The 23,509-nt window shown below is 31.3% G+C and overlaps 1 protein-coding gene across 2 annotated transcripts in view; it reads right to left on the bottom strand.

The window, feature by feature from the left end:
• Nucleotides 1-793: 793 nt before the first annotated feature.
• LOC105219043 (voltage-dependent calcium channel type A subunit alpha-1) overlaps nt 794-23,509 on the bottom strand; it is a 153,548-nt gene continuing 130,832 nt past the window's right edge. Inside the window, exons 27-33 of one of the 2 annotated variants that reach the window (XM_054230649.1) lie at nt 22,857-22,866; nt 19,215-19,339; nt 18,914-19,077; nt 14,501-14,701; nt 12,593-12,744; nt 10,238-10,464; nt 794-8,716 (exon numbers count right to left, since the gene is read on the bottom strand). In XM_054230649.1, coding sequence (XP_054086624.1) covers nt 8,566-8,716; nt 10,238-10,464; nt 12,593-12,744; nt 14,501-14,701; nt 18,914-19,077; nt 19,215-19,339; nt 22,857-22,866 — 1,030 coding nt within the window. In that variant the 3' untranslated portion in view covers nt 794-8,565. The remainder of the gene's footprint in view (nt 8,717-10,237; nt 10,465-12,592; nt 12,745-14,500; nt 14,702-18,913; nt 19,078-19,214; nt 19,340-22,856; nt 22,867-23,509) is intronic. The other variant, XM_029044737.2, reaches the window with a different exon arrangement.

Genomic DNA, 23,509 nt, shown 5'->3' with positions numbered 1-23,509 from the left:
TTGAAGAAACATCGATACATCGAACCATCGATGTTTCATTTCACGATGTTTGCTTCCCTACTTATAATACACTGTGAAGTGTACATATTTTCTTTAAAGATATTCAAATTTCAAAATACTAATGGCAACAGGTTCTGAGCAGCCAAAAAATAAGGATCGATTGAGAGGTTTCGAAAAATTTTGACAACTCAGTTTTGTGAAAGTCTAAGGTTTTCATTTATGAAAATATTCTAGAGATGAAAATTTAAAGGTATGAAGTGAACCTAATGGGCGTATCGTTCTTGAATATTTGTATATGCCCTACGTTTATTATTTGCTACTTTTCACGCTTTGGATTCCACTCATGGCGTACAACCCTAAAGTACGGCCCAAAGAAGTGCGGCTAAAATTCACTTTGCATTGCTTCCGCATCCATCGTATTCTCCGGTACTTACCCATAGAGAAAAATCCAGACTTCAGAACTCAAGAAAATTGCACCTATTTTGCAAAGAATACTATTGGTACAATCGGTATTTTCTTTAAAACGGTACCAACTTATCAGCTTATTCGGTATGGTTATGCTATGTACATATGAGTTCAAAGTGTTATTAAATACAACTTTTTTCTTTAGATCGTCATTTATTTGAAAAAAAATGTCTCATTTTAATTGGTTGGATTTTTCTATTTTTGTTAATAATTAGAATATAATTGTTTATAACAACATTAACTAAATTTGTATTTCTTTATTCTTATTTTATTTTATAAATTTCTTTTTTTCAATGCTTTGCTGGATTCATAATATTATTTTCAATGATTACTATGATTAGTACTCGTATGCATGTGGACCATTTATTTACCTTTGTGGATAGTTATACTTGTACGCAGCGGTTTGAGAAAACAGTAAATATTCATGGTGGTATTTAACACCACCATTCAACTATGTTCTTAACAATCTCACTTTCACTCATGAGTCATGACAATCAATCTTGCAGATTATGCAGTGAAATAGCGACTTCTTCTATACGTTTCCAATGGACATAATACAATCGCTTATAACATTTCAGCCAAACATGTTAAATGTCTCTTTACAAAACTTGTGAAATGCAATTGAAATACTTTCCTTTAATAATTTATTGTATGACTGTGTTTATATGAAAAAGAGAAAGAGAATGGTTTGAGATTTTTCAAAAAAAAAAAATATAATTTGCCAAGAGAACATTTTGGACTCACACTTTTAAACAAAGCCATTAGGTTTGAAGCTTTTCTTAACTGGCGCATTTTTGGTATTTATGTATGTATATACTTATGTGTATATGTAAACAGGCGTGTGTCATTGTTATACATTTTTATTAATGGTTGATTCTTACATACAAAGTGAATGTCATATAAAAGCGTAGGATGATGAAGCCTCTAGGGTATGGTATGTATTCAACTGTTATAAGTATGTATGTATGTATGTGTACGAAGGAAATTTTAAGCTAAAACCAAAAATACAAATGTAATATCTTGATGGAAGGATGCAACGATATCTGAATTTTCTGAATGTAATACCTGTTTATCAAGTGTTATGGAATGCTTATAGAAGAGGAACACGAAATAATACATATAAACACACTATATACCGGTATGGGAAGTAAAAAGTAAATTACTAAATAATCCTCATACAGCTTATTAAAAATAAAGTTGTAAATATTGACTTATGGAAGAGCTTGAAAGCTCAATCGTATTGCAACATGTTGACATATCAGAATACGAACTTATTTCGGAATTGTAAAACGTTTGTACAAAGCATTGAGATCATTGTGTTTTGATGCATTAAATTAATTTAATATTTACATTTATGTCGCTACTAATTTCATTTTATATTTTATAAAGCTTTTGTAGGTCACGTTATATGTATATGAACGATATTTCCGATTTTGCTATTATATTTATATATTTCGGTCAGGCCTTTCTTTTTCATCTTTCCACACTTTTCCCCTTAATCAATTTTAACTTGGATCAAAATAAAGAACAAATAGCCTATGCAATCTCTTAATATGACCACGTGTCTGATTAGCCTTTTCCTGTGGGAATAGGGACTGAAGGGATAAACTTAGCTCAAATCACAGAAATGCGATATCATTTTTCAAGCGTGTCAAAAATAAATAAAGAGGTTTGGGTGTAGTTCTTGAAAATTTATATATAAGTATAGTATGTAGATCAGTACTACTAGTGCATTAAAAATCATTTCGGTCATTTCTCCAAATGTTTTTAAGTCTGTAATTCGACTTAAATACATAATTATTCCATAAAATTCCATATGGACGGGCGGAAATAATTGTTTGAAATATCGTTGTGTCTTTTTTGAACTATAAAGGCGAAATCCAAAATAGAAGAATTGATGGGTCTAAGAAAATGCATAACTCAAAATTAATTGGAAAAACTATTTTATTTTATATGTCCACTGTACAACGTAAACAATTTGTTATTACGAAACTGTCTATAACAGAATAATCGGGAATAAATGATAACGTATATAAGACCAAATTTTAATTAAAGAATTTGTTGAAATTAACTGTTGAACGGGGTTCGCCCAATATTATATTAAATTGGAGTTTTCGTCTAGTATATTCGTTATTATTGAGGGTGTGCACCAAGTTATTAAAATTTCATTTTATGCAGTAATAATATCATTAAATTCTTATTGATACGATTTCAATTGTGATTCTAAGAATCCGAAAAATGAGCCACGCACATTGAAGAGACAGTACAGCTCATTAATGGCTTAAATGAATATGCTAAATTTATTATCTTTAAGTGTTTGTAAAATCATGAGTTTTCTTTAACACAAGGATTAACGGTTAAGTATACCAGACAATAATGCGCGTTAAAGAAGCTTTGTTTTGGAAATTGGGATCTTTGAAAACCTGTAGCTGGGCTCAACCAGTGTCGCAGGGATATCAACTTTTCTAATAACAATAAATAAATTCTTGATATGTGGTTAAAATGTATAATATGTTAAAGGAATTTAATGCTATTGCTGTCAAGAGAGTGCTTCCTCATGTTATTATTACAAATTATATGCATAACTGTAACATAATCACTGTCGGGAACAATTCGATGGCGTGTTGATGTGTTTGTGTTGGGTGGATTTGATGAATGTTTTATGCATTTAAATGCGGATGTGTATGTATGTATTTATGCACTGCGCAGTTATTATTCACATTTTATATTGTACAGTTTTGCTTTCGTTTTGTTTTACTTTTGCAATTTGATTTTACTTTTTCAGTGTGAAATGTGTGCAGATTATTTCCATTTCAACGTCATAATTTAAATATCTAAAAATAAAATTTAAGTTTTCAGTTACGTTTAATTTACAATTGTAAAAGTTGGCTTGGTTTTACGTAAATTTATAATTATTTTAGGTTTCTTATTATTAGTTTTATTTTATGGTTTTTTTTGTTGTTTTGTAATTAATTTTTATTGAATTCCTAATAATAAAAAGTAATGATTACTTTCATTTGCTCATATCATGATTCTTCTTTGCTTTTTTAATAAAGTATAATAAAATTTATCGAAGGCAGGTGTTATATTGTTATTATATCCATAAATACATTACAGTATTAATCATTAAATATTTACCATTTGAATTTTTTTATTTTAAGTTTTCTTTTCCTTATATAGATAAGTTCAATTTATGCCTTAATCACGCTAATTTGTATTAATATTTTATTGGTTTTCTTTATGCTCAATATTAAACACTATTTTATATGCACTATATTTTTTGTTCTTTGTTTTTCGTCTTTTTTATATTAATACAAGTAAGGGCAAGTTGTTATTTTTGGTAAGTTTTGTGTTTTTTGTTTTTTTATTTTATTTTTTATTTTTTTTTTTTAATTCAGTTTCAGTTTTCATATAAAATATTTTATACGACTAGCTCAGTATTTCACGTCCATGTCTAAATTTCACACGCAGGCAATTTATTCTCAAGGAATAAGTATTAATTCAAAAATTTACATAATTTGTTTATTTATTATTTTTCCATTATTTAAAGTACAATATCTAACGTTATTTACGAAATATTTATCTTTAGCAAAGTTTTTTTTTCATTAATCTAGTGAAATAGTTTTGTGTTATGTTTGTTCTTACAATGTAGCTATGTATTATTTTCAGTATTGCATATTTACCTATCGTTCGCGTATTACCTAAGGAACAGATCAAGATGCTTCGATTTGGTTTCATATTTGCATTATTTATAGTATGTTTGTAATAATGTTAATATGTTTTTATGTATGTATAGCATGTGTGTTTATACTTATGAATGTGTGTGTGTGTTAATTTTTTTGTTATTGTTTTATTACAGCTTTGATAATTCTAAAAAAAAACAACGATTCGTACTCTTAGTGGAAACAAAGCAAATAAATCATTATTCATTAAATATAAAAAAAGTTTTTTTTTTACAATTACAAATGAATATTAAAACTTTATAGAAAAAACTGTAGTGATATAATTAAATTCAATGCAATTGATAAATTATTCAATTATTTTCGTCTTTAATTTTACACCTTAAATGAGATTAGTTTGAGAAGCAATATATTTTTTAGCGAAGAGTTTTAATGTACTTGAGGCCCATAATTAGTTTGGTACAAGCAAACAAACAAGCTTTGTACATGAATTTTTATTTAGTAGTATAAGTTAATAATTTCCTAACGATATAACAGCAATTAGTCGGACAGTAAAATTAACAACAACTTGATCAGAAAATTGTGAATATTGCACAAATGCAATTTAAATAATTTCTAATTCTCTGAATGGTCTTGACAATGGTAACGCATTGGCGCCTTTAATTAATTGCATGATTCCATAGTTTTCCAAATGATGATTTAATTTTTTAATGAAAAGCAGTGTAAGCATATTTTTAACCTATTCCCTTAGGTTCAGTTAGAAATTGATTTTCAGTGTACAAGTTCAACAATACTACATCAGAATCGGTTTCGTTCCTGGCTTTGTTCCGACCGACAACGCGCAATTTCCTTAATAGAGAGCATTGCCGAAGGATGCTTCTGCTCCGAACATATCGCTGCCTTAAAAATCTTCTCATAACATTTACTAGAACCACGAAATTTATAAGTTTGTCGTTTTTTTTGTAACATCAAGACGCCCACAAATGAAATGTGAATCAGATATACCTACATATATACTTGGTGATTTGCCTTTGCCTGCCGTAATGCTGGTATTGCCGTTCGAAAAAAAATTTTATAGAGCTTATTTAGACAAAATTAAATGAAACCTTTATGCGTCCGTAGAATTTTCTATTTGTATTCAAGTATTTAAAATAATATTCAAATGTCTAATATTGTATTCATTTTGCTTACTCACATGCTTTCGATTTACAATAGGTTGACTAAAAATATTAGTCCACGAAATGCTATTATCAGTTAATATTAAAAATTGTCTTGCCTATTTCACCAGCCATAAAATAATAAGTATAAAGTGACAATGAAAATACAAAATAAAATGCTGTAAAATGTAAGTACATAAGTAAAGTGACTGAAGATAAAAATGTGGATGTGATGCTTGAATGTGTCCACATATGTATTTTAAATATGTTTAATATTATTCCTTTTGTTGTTAGTTAGTTTGTTTATCTGTTTCTACTCTTTGGGAATTCATAATTTATTTGTGCGCTGTTTCGTCCACCATATTTTGAATTTGTAGTTTTATTTAAATATATTTTTGTATATGCCTATTATGTTAATACATTTTGCTTAGTTTTAGGTAAATTTTTACATTTTTCGATTTCGCGATTATTTACAAAATATTATGAATCAGTTATTTCCACACTAACTACGTATGCTCGAGATTTTGGAAATTTTTTTAAATTAGTTAATTTATTTTATTTCGACCATTATCGTTTAATGTGTTATTGCAGACTTGAAACGAAACATAGTATATCTGTTTGTGTGTAACAGTATTGTGTTTTCGGGCGTGTGTGTGTGTATATATGTGAGATTTTCTTGAATACACCTGTTTTAGCCTGCGACTATATTCAGTCTTGCATGGAATGCTTAAGAATTGTAGTTGACACATATCATTATATATGATATGCTATAGCATTTTAACTAAAAACAATAATAACGGCTTATATGCCGTGCTGCAGTTATTGAAATTGGTCACTCTTTGTTGCTTTCCGCACTACAGATATCTCTAAAATCCAGGCTGTCAGCTATCCATAACGAATAAAATTTTCTATGACAGATTGTGAGCTCGACATCTTTACTAAACTAAAAATATCTATGACTAGCTATGGATTATGGCATGTCTTTTGAAACGAATTATTCGATATAGATACAAACCTACAATACTTAGACGCACGGTATCTACAGTGTTTAATAGTTTAATTTATTTATATCCAATATTTGAACGTATAAAACTCATTCAACACAAACGTAAATCAAGTATAATCTTAATGTGTGATTTTGAAGGTACTATTATTAATGTAGCAGTTCCATTGCTGGCCAGTATTCGATTCATTCAATTCTGTGACAGAAATATTTTCATCACGCATTGCTGTTCAATACGTATGTGTGGTAACCAGTTTCAAGCTCAGTTTTATTGATTTCTTTTACTGATATTATTCAGACTGAATTGGCTAGAATGCCAAGGATGGACAGAAACTAGATAGTAACGCGTGCCATGTGGGAAAGAATTCTTTGGTGTTATGTTATGTAGCATGCGCGTGCGTGTTATGTTCTTAAATATGTTTGTGTCTATAATTTGCCTGCTTTCTGTATTCAGACTTCAAGTTTTGCATTTTATTCATATAATGCATTTGAAAAACTTGCTACTCTAAGCTTTGCTTGGTGTCAATGTAAAAATCTATTAATATTCTTTTCATAATTTTTATCTGTTTCGTGCATAGTTACATACGAGTATGTATATATGTGTGTATGGTATTAAGTATATGTATGCATGTTTTTATGTATTTACTCATTTTAGAATGTGGTAAAATTACAATATATTGCATTTCTACAAGTTACCTTACATATGTTTTGGTGATTTTGGCTATCTACGGTATATATGTATATGTATGTATATGTGAATATAGTAGCTCCAAAAGCTCAAATAAAAAATATAAAAAACCATTAATTAAAATTTGCTATTTTCTACTATTTCCCCATTAGCTATACAAATCCTCAATGAGTTTTAGGCAAATTAGACTATGATTTATGCTTTTTGGCCCCATTTCCCCTTTATCATTTAATAAATGTTGAGTAAATGTTTACCTATGTGTGTTTCTGTTTCTGTTTATGCTTCAGTTTTAGTTTTATTTATAATAATTACTATTTTCGCTATATCTATTGAATAAAATCATTTCGCTTCAAGCTACTCATTTTTTAAGTAACACTAAAATATATGTAAACGACGAAAGAAGAAGTCTTTTATGCCTTACTTCAATGTGTATGCAAATGTGTGTGTGAATAAATGCTTGATTGTATATATGATAATGTACTATGTCCACATTTGTTATTTAAAGCTACCAACAGAGTTGAATGCATAGTTTAAAGTCTCTTAACAAATCCTCAAACAAATATGTATGTATGTATACATTTAACAATTTCTAGGTTTATATGTGTATGCCTGTGTTTGTGTGCAGTAGTTGCAGTAACGCTTTGGACCAAACTTCAACAGAAACAAGGCAGTACCTATGCATCCTTGTTATGTATATATGTATTTATACATACATTACTATGTATATATCTACTACATTCATACATATATAAATAATGTTTTGCATATGAAGAAATAGTTTTGCTATGTAATAAAAGAAATTATATTTGTCTATATTCAAGAGAATCGGCTTTTCTGGAGTTGTAAGTATACGATTGTGTATGTTTGTATGGAAATGTGTAACGTGTGGTGTGCTCTATACACATGTCAGTTTGCAATTATAGAATTCATCTGTTAACTTCTATTGTAGTCACAATCTATTCTATATTACCGTACGATTATTTAGCTGAATATTTTCATTTATGTGTGTCTATGTATGGTATGTGTCAGCTTCTATAGCGTATGATACAAATGTTGTTCAGGTTGTGTTGTTGCATTCGTCGCGGGCTGCTGTTGCAAATACCTCTCTAACGGTGTATGTGGTTCACTGACTGCATACTGCGTATGCTGTTGATTGGGTTGGTAAAGCTCGTGATCAGAATATATACGCGTGGTGGCTATATCACATTCTGGTGCCGTTTCTGGTTGTAGTACAACTAATGATAGCTGTCTGTAGGCGGTATTTAGACGCCTGTCTTCGGCTTGGCCCACATTTAGACCACAAATTGCGGGTTCTGTTGCGGCTCTAGCACCCATTCGTATAAATGTCGCAGTATCCGGATCGGCGTCATCGTTAAAATTAACAACAGCAGCAGTGGCAGTATTTATGAAAGTGGTTTCTAATATATCGGTATCGGATGCAGCTGAGAAGTGTTGCAACGGTATTGTATCAAAATTATGGTCTAAATCCGGTGCAGAAAGTGATGGAAATATGGCTTGATGCTATACCCAGATCTGTTCCCTTCGATTACGCAATCGCAATCAAAGCCTTTGCTAGCACCAGTCCTCCTCATCCGAATCAGAATGTCGTGCGTGTAAGCCACCCTTTGGCTTATAGCCATTTAGAACGGGTGAGGGCAGTACACGACCCGTTCTGCCCATAGCGAGCGCTTGTTCAAACGACAGCGGCGCTATGTATTCCAGTCTAAAATAAAAAAAAAAATGACATTCATAAATTATTTTACATGAAAGCTATAATATTAAAAAACTAAGACTGCTGCTTAAAGAAAGTAAGGATTAGGATTAATACTTTCGCAACAAAGTTGCTAAAGAGAGTATTATAGTTTTGTTCACATAATGGTTGATTGTAACACCCAAAACTAAACGAGTTAGATATAGGGTTAGTTATACCAAAGTGATCAGGGTGAAGAGTGGAGTTCAAATCCGTATGTCTGTCTGTCCGTTCGTCTGTGCAAGCTGTAACTTGAGAAAAAATTAAGATATCTTGATGAAACTTGGAACACTTGTTTCTTGACACCCTTCATATTGCTTTCGAAGATGGAAATCGGATCACTGCCACGCCCAGAGTATGGCGAAAACCGAAAACACATAAAGTGGCTTAATTATGGCCATAAATAAAGCTTTGGTAATAAAATTTGGTACAAAGGATTGTTCTATGAAGGGGCATATTTGGATGTAATTATTTTGGGAAAGTGGGCAGGGCCCCGCCCCTTAATAAGTTTTTTGTACATATCTCGTAAACTACTAAAGCTATATCAACGAAATTCTCAGTAGTTGTTTTTCAGGCATTTCCTTATATAGTCTAAAAATGGAGTATATCGGATTATAACCACGCCCACCTCCCATACAAAGGTTATGTTGAAAACGACTACAAATGCTTTAATTCAGTACGCGAAAACACCAGAAACCTTAAATTTCATTATAAAGAAGGTACAGAAGGGCTCCACCCAAATTGGTATACAAAATTTGAAGTGGGTGTGGCACCGCCCACTTATGGATCAGAAACCTCCGAAACTACTCGACCAATATCAATGAAATTTAGTTTGTAATATTTTCTTTGCATCTCAATGATATGTTGTGAAAATAGGCCAAATAGGTTCACAACCATGCCTACTTCCTATATACCAGAACATTGAAGTCGATCTGAATCGTTTACTTTACAATACATAAAGCAAACACTAGTGAAGATATCGGAACAGAACTTTGCATAAATACTGCATTTATAGTGTGGCAGCTCCTTTCTTAAAATCGCCGAAATCGGACCATAGGTTTTCAAGGCCACATATATGAACATGACTTCGGTGCTTCTACCCTAATATTAGGGTTTCCAACTTTCACGACGAATATGTGTGTCAAATTGCCTATTATATAATATTAAATAAATAAATTGAGAGAGTATAAAATGTTCGTTCACAACCGAACTTAGCCCTTCCATACTTGTTTTGCTTTAATGTTTCGCAGTAGTCCCTGTCTATGTTGTACCAACTTAAATCATCATCGAAAACAAATAATTTATATAAAAATAAGTTTTAACTTTTAGATATTTACATATTCAAATGAACATATTTTCTTCTTCTTTAATGACATGCATATTTCTTAAATTATTTGTCAAACTGTATTTATTCGCATAATACACCGATATTATGGTCAAATATAATTTAATTGCTCGCTTTCAATTAAGTTTTTAGTGTTTAGTTTTACCAACCTTTCTCTTTCGAAATCCCTTTGACGATCACGCTCTCTCTCATAGAGTTCACGTTCATGATCCCGATACTCATACCGCATATCATAGTCGCGTAGGTGATCTCGATATCGTTCTCGATCACGATCGCGTTCTCTGCTGCTATACAGGTCACGGTACATGGCACGATCCCGCAGCAGATCACGGTGGTGTGGCAAAGAATGAACACTATGGGGTGTCGAATGATGTGTCTAAAAATATAAAATATTAGTTTTAATATGGAAACAGTAATATCTCAATAAAATTAGTACAGCTTCCGTCAAGAGAATAGTTATGGTTATATAGAGTAAATGTAAAATTAATAATATACCATAGTGGCGAAACGGTTAGAAATTTGTGGTTTTTTGTTTAATTTCCATTCTTTGACTTCGTGTTGCCATTCAAGTGGACTTTATGTCTGTACCTATCATCACTTTATAATTCAAAATACAGTGGAACTTCTCTAACTCGAATTACCATATTCCACAAAAAAAACTTCGAGTTAGAGAGACTTCGAGTTATAGATTTTCCATTAAACCTTACAATTTTTCAAAAAGCTGTTAAATACAGATTTATTTATAGTTTTATTTATTTACTTGGCATGAAGTATTATGTACATATTTAACCTTAAAACATGAATAAGGTTATTTGTTTGTTGTATTTTGATTGTTGCAGTTTACTATTGTTTGGCTCTTGACGTCTGTATCCCATGCCTTTGTTATATGATTTATGCAATCCATAAGTGTAATATCATTTTTTTTTCTTAACCTCCTTACGATATAGAGAGAACATTAAGAGAGGCTACTGGCGAATATGACAGGCTACTGATCACCAGTCGCCATTTTTTGCATATTATCTATAACTATGAATCCTTATTATAGTATTAAAATATGTTAAAAACTGGCTACTGATAAAGACCAGTTTCTTCATTATAGATTGTAAGTTTGAGTAAAGCAATATAAACATTGAGGTGAGGGAGAAATAATTAATCCAAAAAATGAATTTACATTAATATATATTAAATGATTTGTTTTAATATTATTTAAAGTAACATATAGCGAACAACGCAAAACTATTTATATACAATGAAACCTTTTAGTAGCTACAATAGAAGGGCTTTGAAGCCGAAATAAATAGTTTCAGGCATTATGTGTTTTGGGCATATTTTCTCTTACATTACTTTTGTAAAAATCACTGACATTGTATTTAGGTTGTGAAATTCCTAAGTCATTCCCTTTGCATTTCTGATAGCAATCTTCAGCTACGAAACGTTGCGCTGCTTAAATCTTCAGAATCTGAGGACAGCAGGATTTAAAATGCGACCAATAAGTATGGAATTTGTTTGAAATACTGAAATATCTTTTAAATTTAATTTTTATTTATTTATTTCTTTTTAATTTTTAGCGTACTTCACAAGTGGAGGATCCAAAGGATTGGAATGATCTCTAATGACGTCGAATTTATATGACATTAATGCTTTACTCACGACTCATAAAAAATAATTCATAACTATTCAATATACAGTAATCCCCTCTTAACATGCAAGACTTTTGAGACACTTAAGCGGGAAAGGCACTTAAGCTAATCCCGTTTAAGTTCCTCGATTTACTTACCAAGCTTTTTCCCAAATACTTCGATCTAATATTTTTCCTTTTAGAATGGAAATCACATTTATTTCTTATTAATAACAAAAATACTTAATAATAACAATAAATATGAAAAAAAAAACATTACTATGTAGATGTTTTCCTTTTGACAATACTGAGCGCATTTAATGTCAAAAATATTAAAAGGCACTTATTTAGGCACTTAGGAGAAATTTACAAACAATTTTGTTTTTGTGGCTTAAATATTACAGGCATTTAAGCGGGAAAGGCACTTAAGCGGAGGCTCTTAGCGGGGAATTGTATATGAAAATTGAGAGGCAAAACAACGATGCCGCAAAATATGGTCATTTAAGCGAGAAAGGCACTTAAACGGGGGTACACTAAAGCGGGGATCACTGTAGTTCTTTTACACATTTTAATTCAAATAAATTACTTTTGTTCACCTATTTGTGTTTTTAACTGCACAAATTGTCACTCATATTTGAACAATGTAAACTCAGGGTTATTATCTACGTATTTTAGGCTACTGAGACAAATAACATTTCGTAATCTAGTTTCAGTAGCCGGGGCAACCACGCAGGCGACTATTCTCCAGTAGCCTTACACAATTGGGGAGTAAATATTTCTCTCAATACTCATTTACAAACAACTCTCATAGGAATCATAGAGTTCACAAGTCGTAATATAGAACATAATCATAAATACTAATAGAATTAATATCTCAATAACTTACATGTGTCGGACTTGCGTTAAGTTTTGGAAAATTAATATTTGTTGGCTTCAGCTGAAGAGTTGATGGTTTACTTGGTGTCGGTGGTAGACGTCGACCCATGCCAGCACGTCGCGATGCCAGTGTTGGGTAACTGTATTGAACATGAGTACCACCTAATACAAAACGATAGCATTAGTTTAAATTATTTGTTAAATTTATATTTTTTTTAATAAAAGCAAAAGCCTTTACATTGGGTCATATTAAAATTTTGTCGCACAAATTATGTAGTGTAGTTATGTTGTGTAGATAAGAACCTAAAACCATGGAATGTGAAAATTGCAACAAAGTGAAACATTTAGAGATTTCATATTGTAGATATTTTACATATGAACGTTGAAAATAAAAGATCTCATTATGATATGAATGCAGAAACCAAATGTGCAAAAGCAAGTGTTTTTCTTAAAATCGGTACATGCATAAAATGACCCACGATGTGCCCTTAAAATCGTATGAAAATATCATACGATGTAAACAAAAAGGAAATACGAAATTATGTTATAAATGTGGTTTCTTAAGGGACTGGAAGACCTGTAGGCTGTTATTTTGTAGTAGGTTCTAAAATATATCAAATTCCTACCACAGACGGATTCGAAAAATATTTGTGTATATGACACAAAGCATATGTGTAATAAAAATGTTGACGAATACGTATAGATATTACCTTTTAATAACTTATCTTTTTTTCGAGTTTTAAATAAAAAATTTAAAACTAGTTATGATTTAATTATCACGCTCAGCAAAAACAAAAAGGTTAAAGTGAGTAGTATAATAACACTATACGTCAAAATCGAGTTTTTTCTCGGTATTGGAGCAAATAAAGTTTGTTTGGAGATTAAGTCATAAGTAAAGTTTAGTTTAAGCCTTCGTTTTTCAAAGTTATCAACCAATCAATCAACATTTTCTTCTTATTCAAATGGTGTATAGCATTTTTTGATCAAGCAAGGTGCATTCATCCTCTGAAAACTGAAGTGCTACATATTATACACACATTGATAGTTGTTTAAGAAGGGTATACTAGTTTTTATGATTTTCTTATTTGAATTCCCAAAAAAGGTGATTTTTTCTTTTAGAAAAGAAGGAATTTGTTTTTTTTAATTGAATTACAAAAAATCTGTGGAAGAAGAGCTCGTCACTCGTTAATAATTCAGCGACAAGTAATTAAACATTACGTTATCTTAAGATTAGCTTCCAGCCCAATATAAACGGTAAAATTTGTGAGAAGAAATTAAATGATTTCTTTAAAATATAAAAAAAAACGAAATAGTTGTCAATAATGGGGTAACATACAACAATTATTAATAATCACACACGTGGCCACGACATTTCAATCATTCCCATATACACAAGTTCCTATATATATGCACATACAAATGTGAAGTATGAGTAAAAGTTGATACAATGGCTTGGTTCACATACAAATGTGTGGGTGGTGTTGTGTGTTACAGTGTTGAGTAGGAAATTAAGATACATAGATTTTCTTAATGGTTGCAGTGTTTGACGAGTACATTTACACACGGAAGTATCTGTATATGTATGTGAGGGCAGCAGAATAACTGTATGTGGTGTGTATACTTTTGTCCCAATGCTGTACATACACACATGTATTTACTACTTATGTATAATTGGTGTTTATAGGTGCTAGCTGTTAGTATGTATGCTATATTATGCACGCATATGACGAGTAAAACATGAAAGGCTGTAGACAAACGCAACAGATGAGAAGATGCGATGAATGAGAGAACGGTTGTTAAATTATATTAATATGTGTAATTTTTTTAGTTTTAAGTCATCAATTTGCTTTACTATTTTTTGTTTTAATGTTTTTAGCAAAATTTTGGAATAAAACACATTATTTTTTTGTTTTTGTACCCATATCAATCCCATAACCAAGTCTATCTCGTTCACGCATCTCCTGAAGTCGAGCGGGACTCGGCGAACGTGATCTTTGACATAGACTTGTTGTCCCATATGTGGGAAAAGGCAGTTCTGTACGCCTACTGCGCGAATAATGGCCACCATAACGAGAAGGCGAGGGCGAACGGGCCGGACTTGTCGATGCTGACCATGAACCTATACAACAACAATACACAGGGGTTTTGGTAGTATCAAATCTCATTTCATATCATTTACATTAAAATTATCCAAATTATAATATAAATACATTTGTTATAAATAATTCATAAATACGTATGTACAAAAGTCTATACATATAAGAACGTTGTTTGTAAATTGTTGAGGAAATTGTATTAGCCTTGAACAAAAATATTTATATGTACATATATGAACGAAAACTGTAAACCATTAATAAATCAAGTAAATGGAATAGTTGTACATACAAGCTAGTGATTCTAGAACATGAATCTTCAGTGTACATACATATGTATCTATCTAGTTTATTGTTGTGAGTGTAAGATCCAATCGCTAAGATAATTTGATTAGTGATTTTTTAAACCTATGCCAACTACTGTAAGAAACTATGTCCATTTATTTGTGTAAATTCGACATTGGTGTATATACGATGTATGTATGTAAATTTGTGTGATATTGAAATTTAATGCGCATACTCTATGCGATTTCTAGAGTGCTTATCAATTTTATTGTTGGTTCATAATATAATTTAATTTAAATTTCGGAAAACCCAGGATTTTGCTTCGAGGGCAAGGTTGCAGTAACAGTAATTCTGTAGAATTACCTTATTGATCTGATTCATCGAATTTTTGGTAAAAAAAAGTAAAATACATCGGTATAGAAGAAAAACGAGAAATGTATTGTGGTAAAACCATATGAAATTTTCAATTTTTATAATATTTTTGACAAATTTTGGTAACGGGATTCCACGAGAATATTTAAATATAATGCAGTTATTTTCAACATAATAATAAGTAACAAAAGTTTAATATTCCAGCACGCCCTCTTAGTAAGGTTTGAAAATGAGTGAAAGCGGACCACACCACGCCCACTTACATTGCTTTTACCTACACTCAACATAATTAGAAGCCCTAATAAGTGCATACTCTATACTGCATATGAGAATCTCCGTTATTGCGGCTAACTTATTATTGCTAGAGTATTCGGGAAAATTATCGTTTTTAATGCTACAGCCCTTTCGTAGCCCCAAAAAGGAATAACTAACGGGTGATTTTTTTGAGGTTAGGATTTTCATGCATTAGTATTTGACAGATCACGTGGGATTTCAGACATGGTGTCAAAGAGAAAGATGCTCAGTATGCTTTGACATTTCATCATGAATAGACTTACTAACGAGCAACGCTTGCAAATCATTGAATTTTATTACCAAAATCAGTGTTCGGTTCGAAATGTTTTTATCGACAAATTTTGTTCAGCGATGAGGCTCATTTCTGGTTGAATGGCTACGTAAATAAGCAAAATTGCCGCATTTGGGGTGAAGAGCAACCAGAAGCCGTTCAAGAACTGCCCATGCATCCCGAAAAATGCACTGTTTGGTGTGGTTTGTACGCTGGTGGAATCATTGGACCGTATTTTTTCAAAGATGCTGTTGGACGCAACGTTACGGTGAATGGCGATCGCTATCGTTCGATGCTAACAAACTTTTTGTTGCCAAAAATGGAAGAACTGAACTTGGTTGACATGTGGTTTCAACAAGATGGCGCTACATGCCACACAGCTCGCGATTCTATGGCCATTTTGAGGGAAAACTTCGGAGAACAATTCATCTCAAGAAATGGACCCGTAAGTTGGCCACCAAGATCATGCGATTTAACGCCTTTAGACTATTTTTTGTGGGGCTACGTCAAGTCTAAAGTCTACAGAAATAAGCCAGCAACTATTCCAGCTTTGGAAGACAACATTTCCGAAGAAATTCGGGCTATTCCGGCCGAAATGCTCGAAAAAGTTGCCCAAAATTGGACTTTCCGAATGGACCACCTAAGACGCAGCCGCGGTCAACATTTAAATGAAATTATCTTCAAAAAGTAAATGTCATGAACCAATCTAACGTTTCAAATAAAGAACCGATGAGATTTTGCAAATTTTATGCGTTTTTTTTTTTTTAAAAAGTTATCAAGCTCTTAAAAAATCACCCTTTATTAAACATTGCTACTTGCTTTAAAATATGTACATATGTATGTATATATTAGAGCTCACTCTTAAAAGTAAGCTGAAAATTATGAATTGGTTTCACTTCGGAACGAGAAGTAGGGAAAATACTAAATGAAACGACTTGGTGTCGAGTCAATTAACTGAGTGAAGATAGCGTTTTTTTTAATTTTGATTTAAAAATGGATATGGATTGAATGAAGGAAATTACAAAAATATTTTGTAAACATAAAATATATATTTGGACTGTCAAACGTATGAACAATACCACAAATCCATTGAAATTTATAAAAAAAGCCTCGAAGTAATTAATGTTGATAAGTTTTATTTCTACTATTTTTACATTGACCACAAATGCGTTAAGACAATGTGATGCAGTTTAAATGACTTGATCACATTTGATAGAATAAAGATGGATTCACTCCTTCCAATAACTTTTTACTTCAAATCGTTAAGGATTCTAAATTTTGAAAAATGTATTGTGTGTTGTTTTAGTTCTAGCAAATAATGAAAATAAATATATATATGAATGAAAGTGTTAATGTTATGTATTTAAAGAAATTAAGCAATCGCATAACAAATTTAACTTAACAAAATTTTAATTTTTGATTGTAGAGTATGTTCATTGCAAATGAAGTGATAAGCTGGTATTTATTTAAACTGAAATGATTAATTTTTATATTGGATTATAAGTATGTATGTTTCTACTAGATTGTGCCGTAAATATGTATTTATTAAATCTTTTTTTTAATAATGTTCAGATGAGTATAGTATTTTGATTTACAAAACCGTTAACAAGCCTTGCAAAATTTTCTGACGAAAAATTAGGCAAATATTTAAATATTGTAACTTATTCGTAGATATCAAAAATGCTAATGGGTTTTGATCTTATACGCTAGACAGACGGCAAAGTTATTGCCGATTAACTGCGCTTTTAATCAGTTCCAATTTTGTGGGTGACAGACGGCAACAAAGCGAGTTATAAACTCCCATAACAGCTGATTGGCAATAATATTTCCATTTTGGTGAAATAAAATTGGATAGAAAGCAATTATTGCGGTTGTTAGCCGCACAAATAGTACAAAATCACTAATTATTAAAAAAATAGATATAAATACGTTATTATTATTACTTCCATTTTGGAAAAAAAGCATGCGTACGTTTTTGTTTACATTTAATTGAAAAACATCTGCCAGTATTGCATATTTTCATTCGCAATAGATAAAAAGCGGTCATGTTTAACAATGTTGCCAACGAAAATGACACGAACTCCCACTAACTCTCTAAAATTTTGAGGATTAACTGGGAGTTAGCAAACGGAGTTAACTGAGATAACTCTCGAATTAACCCCGATTAAAGCAGTTATTCCGAGTTAACGCCGCCGTCTGTCAGGGAGGCGTCACATGTTTGGGAGATATCCGGTTATGATAAGCATTATATTGAAACGCACTTTTATTTGACTTTTAATTTCAGCTATGGTAGCGTCATACATACATTTTCAAACAATCAAGCAGCATATATGGTTCATTTCATTGCACTTCTTTCTTTGGTAAAGAAATTCTTAGTTTTGCGTTAAAAACGGTTTGGTAACCTCATAGTAATAAATTGAAATTGAATCGTAGCTGAAATTTAATTGTATACAACCTTATTTCTGTGGTTAACCAAAAGAGTGTCTTTCAAATCTAATGCTTTTTAAATCAATAAAAAATCGTTTGTTCTAATTTTTTTACCATCGCCATTTATATTTTTTAACAAGAGAACAGCGCGCAAAGATAGTAAGAAGAGAAATGGCCGTTGGTGATTAAATAGTTAAGCGCAGGGAAAATTTAAAGAAATTATAAGTTTTATAACATTTGAAAATAGTCACACTTTCCTAAAGTCTAAGTATGTATGAGGTCAGATGGATGTAATACATTTAAATTAATATTTTCTTGATGCTTGTAATAGAATATAATAATATCTATCATAACACAAATAACTTCCAATAAAATCGAGAACTACAAAAACAGTACTGAAAAATAAATTGTACAGTTATGTGGATATGCATAAACATATATATTCTGTCTATAAATACATTATTAAATTAGAATGTTGGATATTAAAAGGCTAACTGTATTCAAAGAGTGTTAATCTTAGTGTATATTAACGGCATATTTGAACACACAAACAAATTATAAGAATTATATAGATATTTTATTTGTATACCTCTTGGATAACGCGGATGTCCATATCCGTGCCTAGGATGACGGGTCTCCTTGACCATCTCTACAACATTAGATACGGTATCGGAGAACCCAATATCATGATGTATGTATTGATGGCCTCGCCGTCTAGGACTTGGAGATCTGGCCAATGGAGATCCGTTATGTCTAATTCAGTAAAATCATTACACGTATAATTAGTTTTCGTTTTTTTTTTTTTATTAAGTAAGTTATTGTACAGACATTAGACATATTTGCGGATAGGTTGAGAATAGGTTTACAAAAATCGGAAATATTATGCTCACCTTAAACTCGGCGAACGGCGATGATGACCATTGTGATACGCGTGACCAGGATGTAAATGACCAGCATCGGCACCGGTTAAAGATTCCTGAGAGGGATGTCTCGAGGCATCCTGCAGTTCCAGCATCTGGCGGAAATTATCAAGAGCGCAAGTGTGAGTAAGTTTTGGACAAAAATAAGAAACGATTTGTTCTACAACAGCTGTTACAGTTATTACATTGGCGGGAAGGAATTACATATATAATACACAATTTATTTTAGGTTATATATTTAACTATGGCATCTATGCAAGAAGGTACATACATACAATGTATGCAGTCAGATATCGATATATATATATATATTATATGGTATAATGTAAAAAACGTTAACGTACATTTGAAAAAATGGATACTCAATATTATCAATGCGGGGTACATATATATGTGTATATATGTTTGTGTTGTAACATATGTACGTAGCAATGGTCTAAATGAATGCTCGCTACTTAAAATATAATACCAATTACATTTATTTATTACAAAATGTTTCGTTGATAGTCCGCTTTAAGGCGAATGTTATGCTTAATTATACTTTTGTGGCACTAAATTTTGTCTAGTTACGATTGTGACACTATTCACTGTTTGCTCATTGCTAACACTCTGTCCTATATTTAAAAATTAAACAACAAATAATGGTCGTCTAAAATTATTGAGAAAAGAAGACCACTCTAAATTAAAACGTAAAAGCAACTCAAATACTTCCAATTCGTTGCGGCATTGGAGTAACACACATCAATGGAGAAAAATGCAAGAAAAATTAATTGTAAGAAGTTGCTTCAAACCTAGAAAAGTGCATGCAACTAGTTAAATATTAGAAAAGAAATTAAATATAAGGATTGCAGTCCATTTGCAGGGCTTAAAGAGAATGCATTCAAGGTATTTGCATTGCAATGTGCGTGTGGCATGTGGTATGTGGCGTGTGAGTAAGTAGAAATTAAGGCTTCTGTGTGTTTGTGCATATGGCTGTGACTTACTTACCGAAAAGTTTGCTAAAAACAAATGCATAACTGCTAGATGGCGCATTTATTTTCAAATGTTGTGCCACAAACGACAATTTACTCAATTCTATTGTGAATCGGTGGTATTACAATGGATCACTTATCTATCTTTCTTTCTCAATAGCATTCATACACTGTCAGTCGAATTTGTGTAAATTTTACATTGTGTAGTGATATTGGATGCAACAGAATGTAATATGTGAGAAGTGTCTTGCTGCGTGCTCTAATGGTTATGTATCCTTCGCAACTTTTAAGTGTTATGTCTAAGCAACATACTAATTTACACAATTTATACTTTTTACGTACTCTTAAGATTATGCTAGTTAAATTGAAATTGTATCGTAGCTGAATGTTACTTATATACAACATTAGCAAAGACTATCTGTGGATAACCAAAGAGTGTCTTTCCACAGTAAAAAAAATATTGTTATATTAAGGATATAAAAAATGGTATAAGTCATAAGTAGGAGACTTCGAAGACAACCTTTATGCACATGGCATATAATGAAGGCATACATTAACCAAAAAAATATTAAAAAATGATGTAATAACAAAGCAGAGAGAATAAATGTACAGTATGCAAAATCCGTATTCCTACACCCTATTTTTTCAACGAAAATGGACATTTTCAAACCAATTTTGAAAACAAAAACTAGATTTGGATGAAAAATGACTGCAGAATGCCAAATGTATTGATTTTTATATAAAAGTAAGTATTATTTTCACAAAAACTAAAAATATAGCATAAACACACGCAAAATCCGTATTCGTACACCACCAATGCCTGTAAACAATAGTATAAATTAAAATTAGTACTTAGTAAGATTTATGTAACTTTTGTTTAATAACTTCGTACAATCGCTTTTGCATTGGTTTCCACAACTTTTTCGTAAGTTTTGGAGATATCCTCTGGCACTTCCTTTACAAAGTTGTTCCCGTCCCTAATATTGTCAATTTTCAACCCATTTTTAACGATAGACCATAAATTTTCAATTGGGTTTAAATCTGGGCTTTGCGGTGTTGTTTTTAAGTAAAATGGGCAGTAGTAAAAGATCCAAAGACGAGTATCCAAATCTAGTTTTTGTTTTCAAAACTGGTTTGAAAATGTCTATTTTCGCTAAAAAAATAGGGTGTACGAATACGGATTTTGCAAACGTCTCTCGTTTAGTGATGAGCTACATTTCACTACCGGTGATTGTTTCATTGTGATTGAAAAAACGCATATGTATAGTAACTGCGATTATTTTTTATAAATTGCAGTGAATTCTGTTAATTGCGATCGCAATAGCAGTTTAGTGATTCCAGTTCGATCACAGTATCTGTAGAAGTTCAGTGCTTTTCGATCACAGAGGTTCATTGATTCTGATTCGATGACAGTAGCAATAGCAGCTCAGTGATTCGTGATTGATCATAGTTGCAATTTTAGTAGCGGTTTTGACAATTTTGGGTACGATGATTACGAAAGCAGTTATATGTATCCACAATATATTTGTTAATTACATTGTTGAGTATTGTTAAAATTAATAAATACGAAAATGTGATTTTTTAGTTGCGATCGCAATAGCAATTTAAAATCACAGTGATTTAAAAATAGCAATATCGCTCAACACCACTCTCGCTAGTATCACGAGAAGTTGTCGTTTCCATGAAAGATGAAATTATACGATCGTCGCTTTCGTTTTGCATTACCGGTTTATAAAAACGTAATGCATTAAGTCATTAGACAAACACAGTTTATAAACTGGATTAAACTGTTACTTTTCATCATACTATCTGAAGTGTGAAATATTTAATCACTAACGTTGTGTGTATTCTATTAACGAATGTGACGTCCACAACTCAAGTTTGTCAATGTTTACGAAAAAAATGTATTTTGATAACATGTTGCATGCTTTGAATAACCACGGATTACACTAAAAAATGTTTGTTATTAAAAATTCTCAGCAAAATATCTTATATTCACGAATAATAGAATAATAGTACTACTTTTATATAATAGTCGTGGAATTACGTTTGTGTTATAATCCGCATCACCTTTCTTATATACTAAATAGCGTAATATCTTTATTCTATCTTATAAAAAATATTTATAGGTAAATTATTGTTCTCTACACTTTTATATATATGTATGTATACATTTTGTCGATTTCACTTTGAGAAAAAGTTATAACAATCATTTTACTTTATATACAAAAACAACATTGAATTCTAAAAATTTCACGATGGACATATATACAGAAAATTTACCTTATGTCTATGTAAAAGTTTTGTACAATTTGGTCGGCTATGGCCAAAGTATTATTTAGTTATAGATATAAGTACATAATTATTACAACAACTGTACACTAGGTATTAAAAAACTCGTATGCAGATATGTAAATAATTGGCAAAAGAAAATATTCCATTATACGTATGCACATACATATGTACCTATATAGTATATATGTATGTACATATAACGGATTTAAACTTGTGCATATTTATATGGAAAGAAGTAGATGGCACACTTAGTCATAACATACATACATCCAAATACACAGTACGAGTATAGTTTAGTAAATATTGAAATTTCTTTTACCACTGGAAGTGTGTCAAACTTATTCACCTTTTTGTTTCTGAAATTATTTAAAAAATTGAGAGAAACAGAGGATGTATTTGAGCATATAAATACATATGTAGTATATAATACCAAGTATGTTATGCATTATTATGTTTAAATATGTTTTGGTTGAAGCTGTGTTATGTGCATGAATTTGGTGAAATGAATTAAGCATGAGTTGTGAATGATGCGGTTTGTATAGAGAAGGTTGTGTTAAAGAAACATTTTCAAAGCAGAATTTTCGCATATATTTACTGCAGAAAGAATCCGTTATCATGTTGTAGAGATGGTTATTATTATGATTGAATATATGTACATACATACAATCAACCGAATCCTCCTGAAAACTGAGTAAAAGGTTGCAGAGGACTGCGGTTATACTACAGAATACATTACTACACTGCAAAACCTTGGACTATTTCAAAAGCTCCTCTAATATCCTTGCGCTCAGTGATGTCAACAAATACAATAACAACATTGGGAAATCTATATTATCATCTCTTTGCACCAAATTCTGTATTATATTTGCTCACGCTTAGCGAGTCAATTTCGATAATTGCGGATTTGAGTTTACATAAAGTCTTCATTCCAATCATACAATCTCCGGCATTTTAGAAATTAATAGAAAATAACATACATATACCATTTATACAGAAACA

The sequence above is a fragment of the Zeugodacus cucurbitae genome, chromosome 5 (assembly GCF_028554725.1).
Source record: "Zeugodacus cucurbitae isolate PBARC_wt_2022May chromosome 5, idZeuCucr1.2, whole genome shotgun sequence".
Lineage (NCBI taxonomy): Eukaryota > Metazoa > Arthropoda > Insecta > Diptera > Tephritidae > Zeugodacus > Zeugodacus cucurbitae.
Note: the sequence above shows the minus strand (reverse complement) of the source record. Positions and strands in the feature narration are given on the sequence as shown.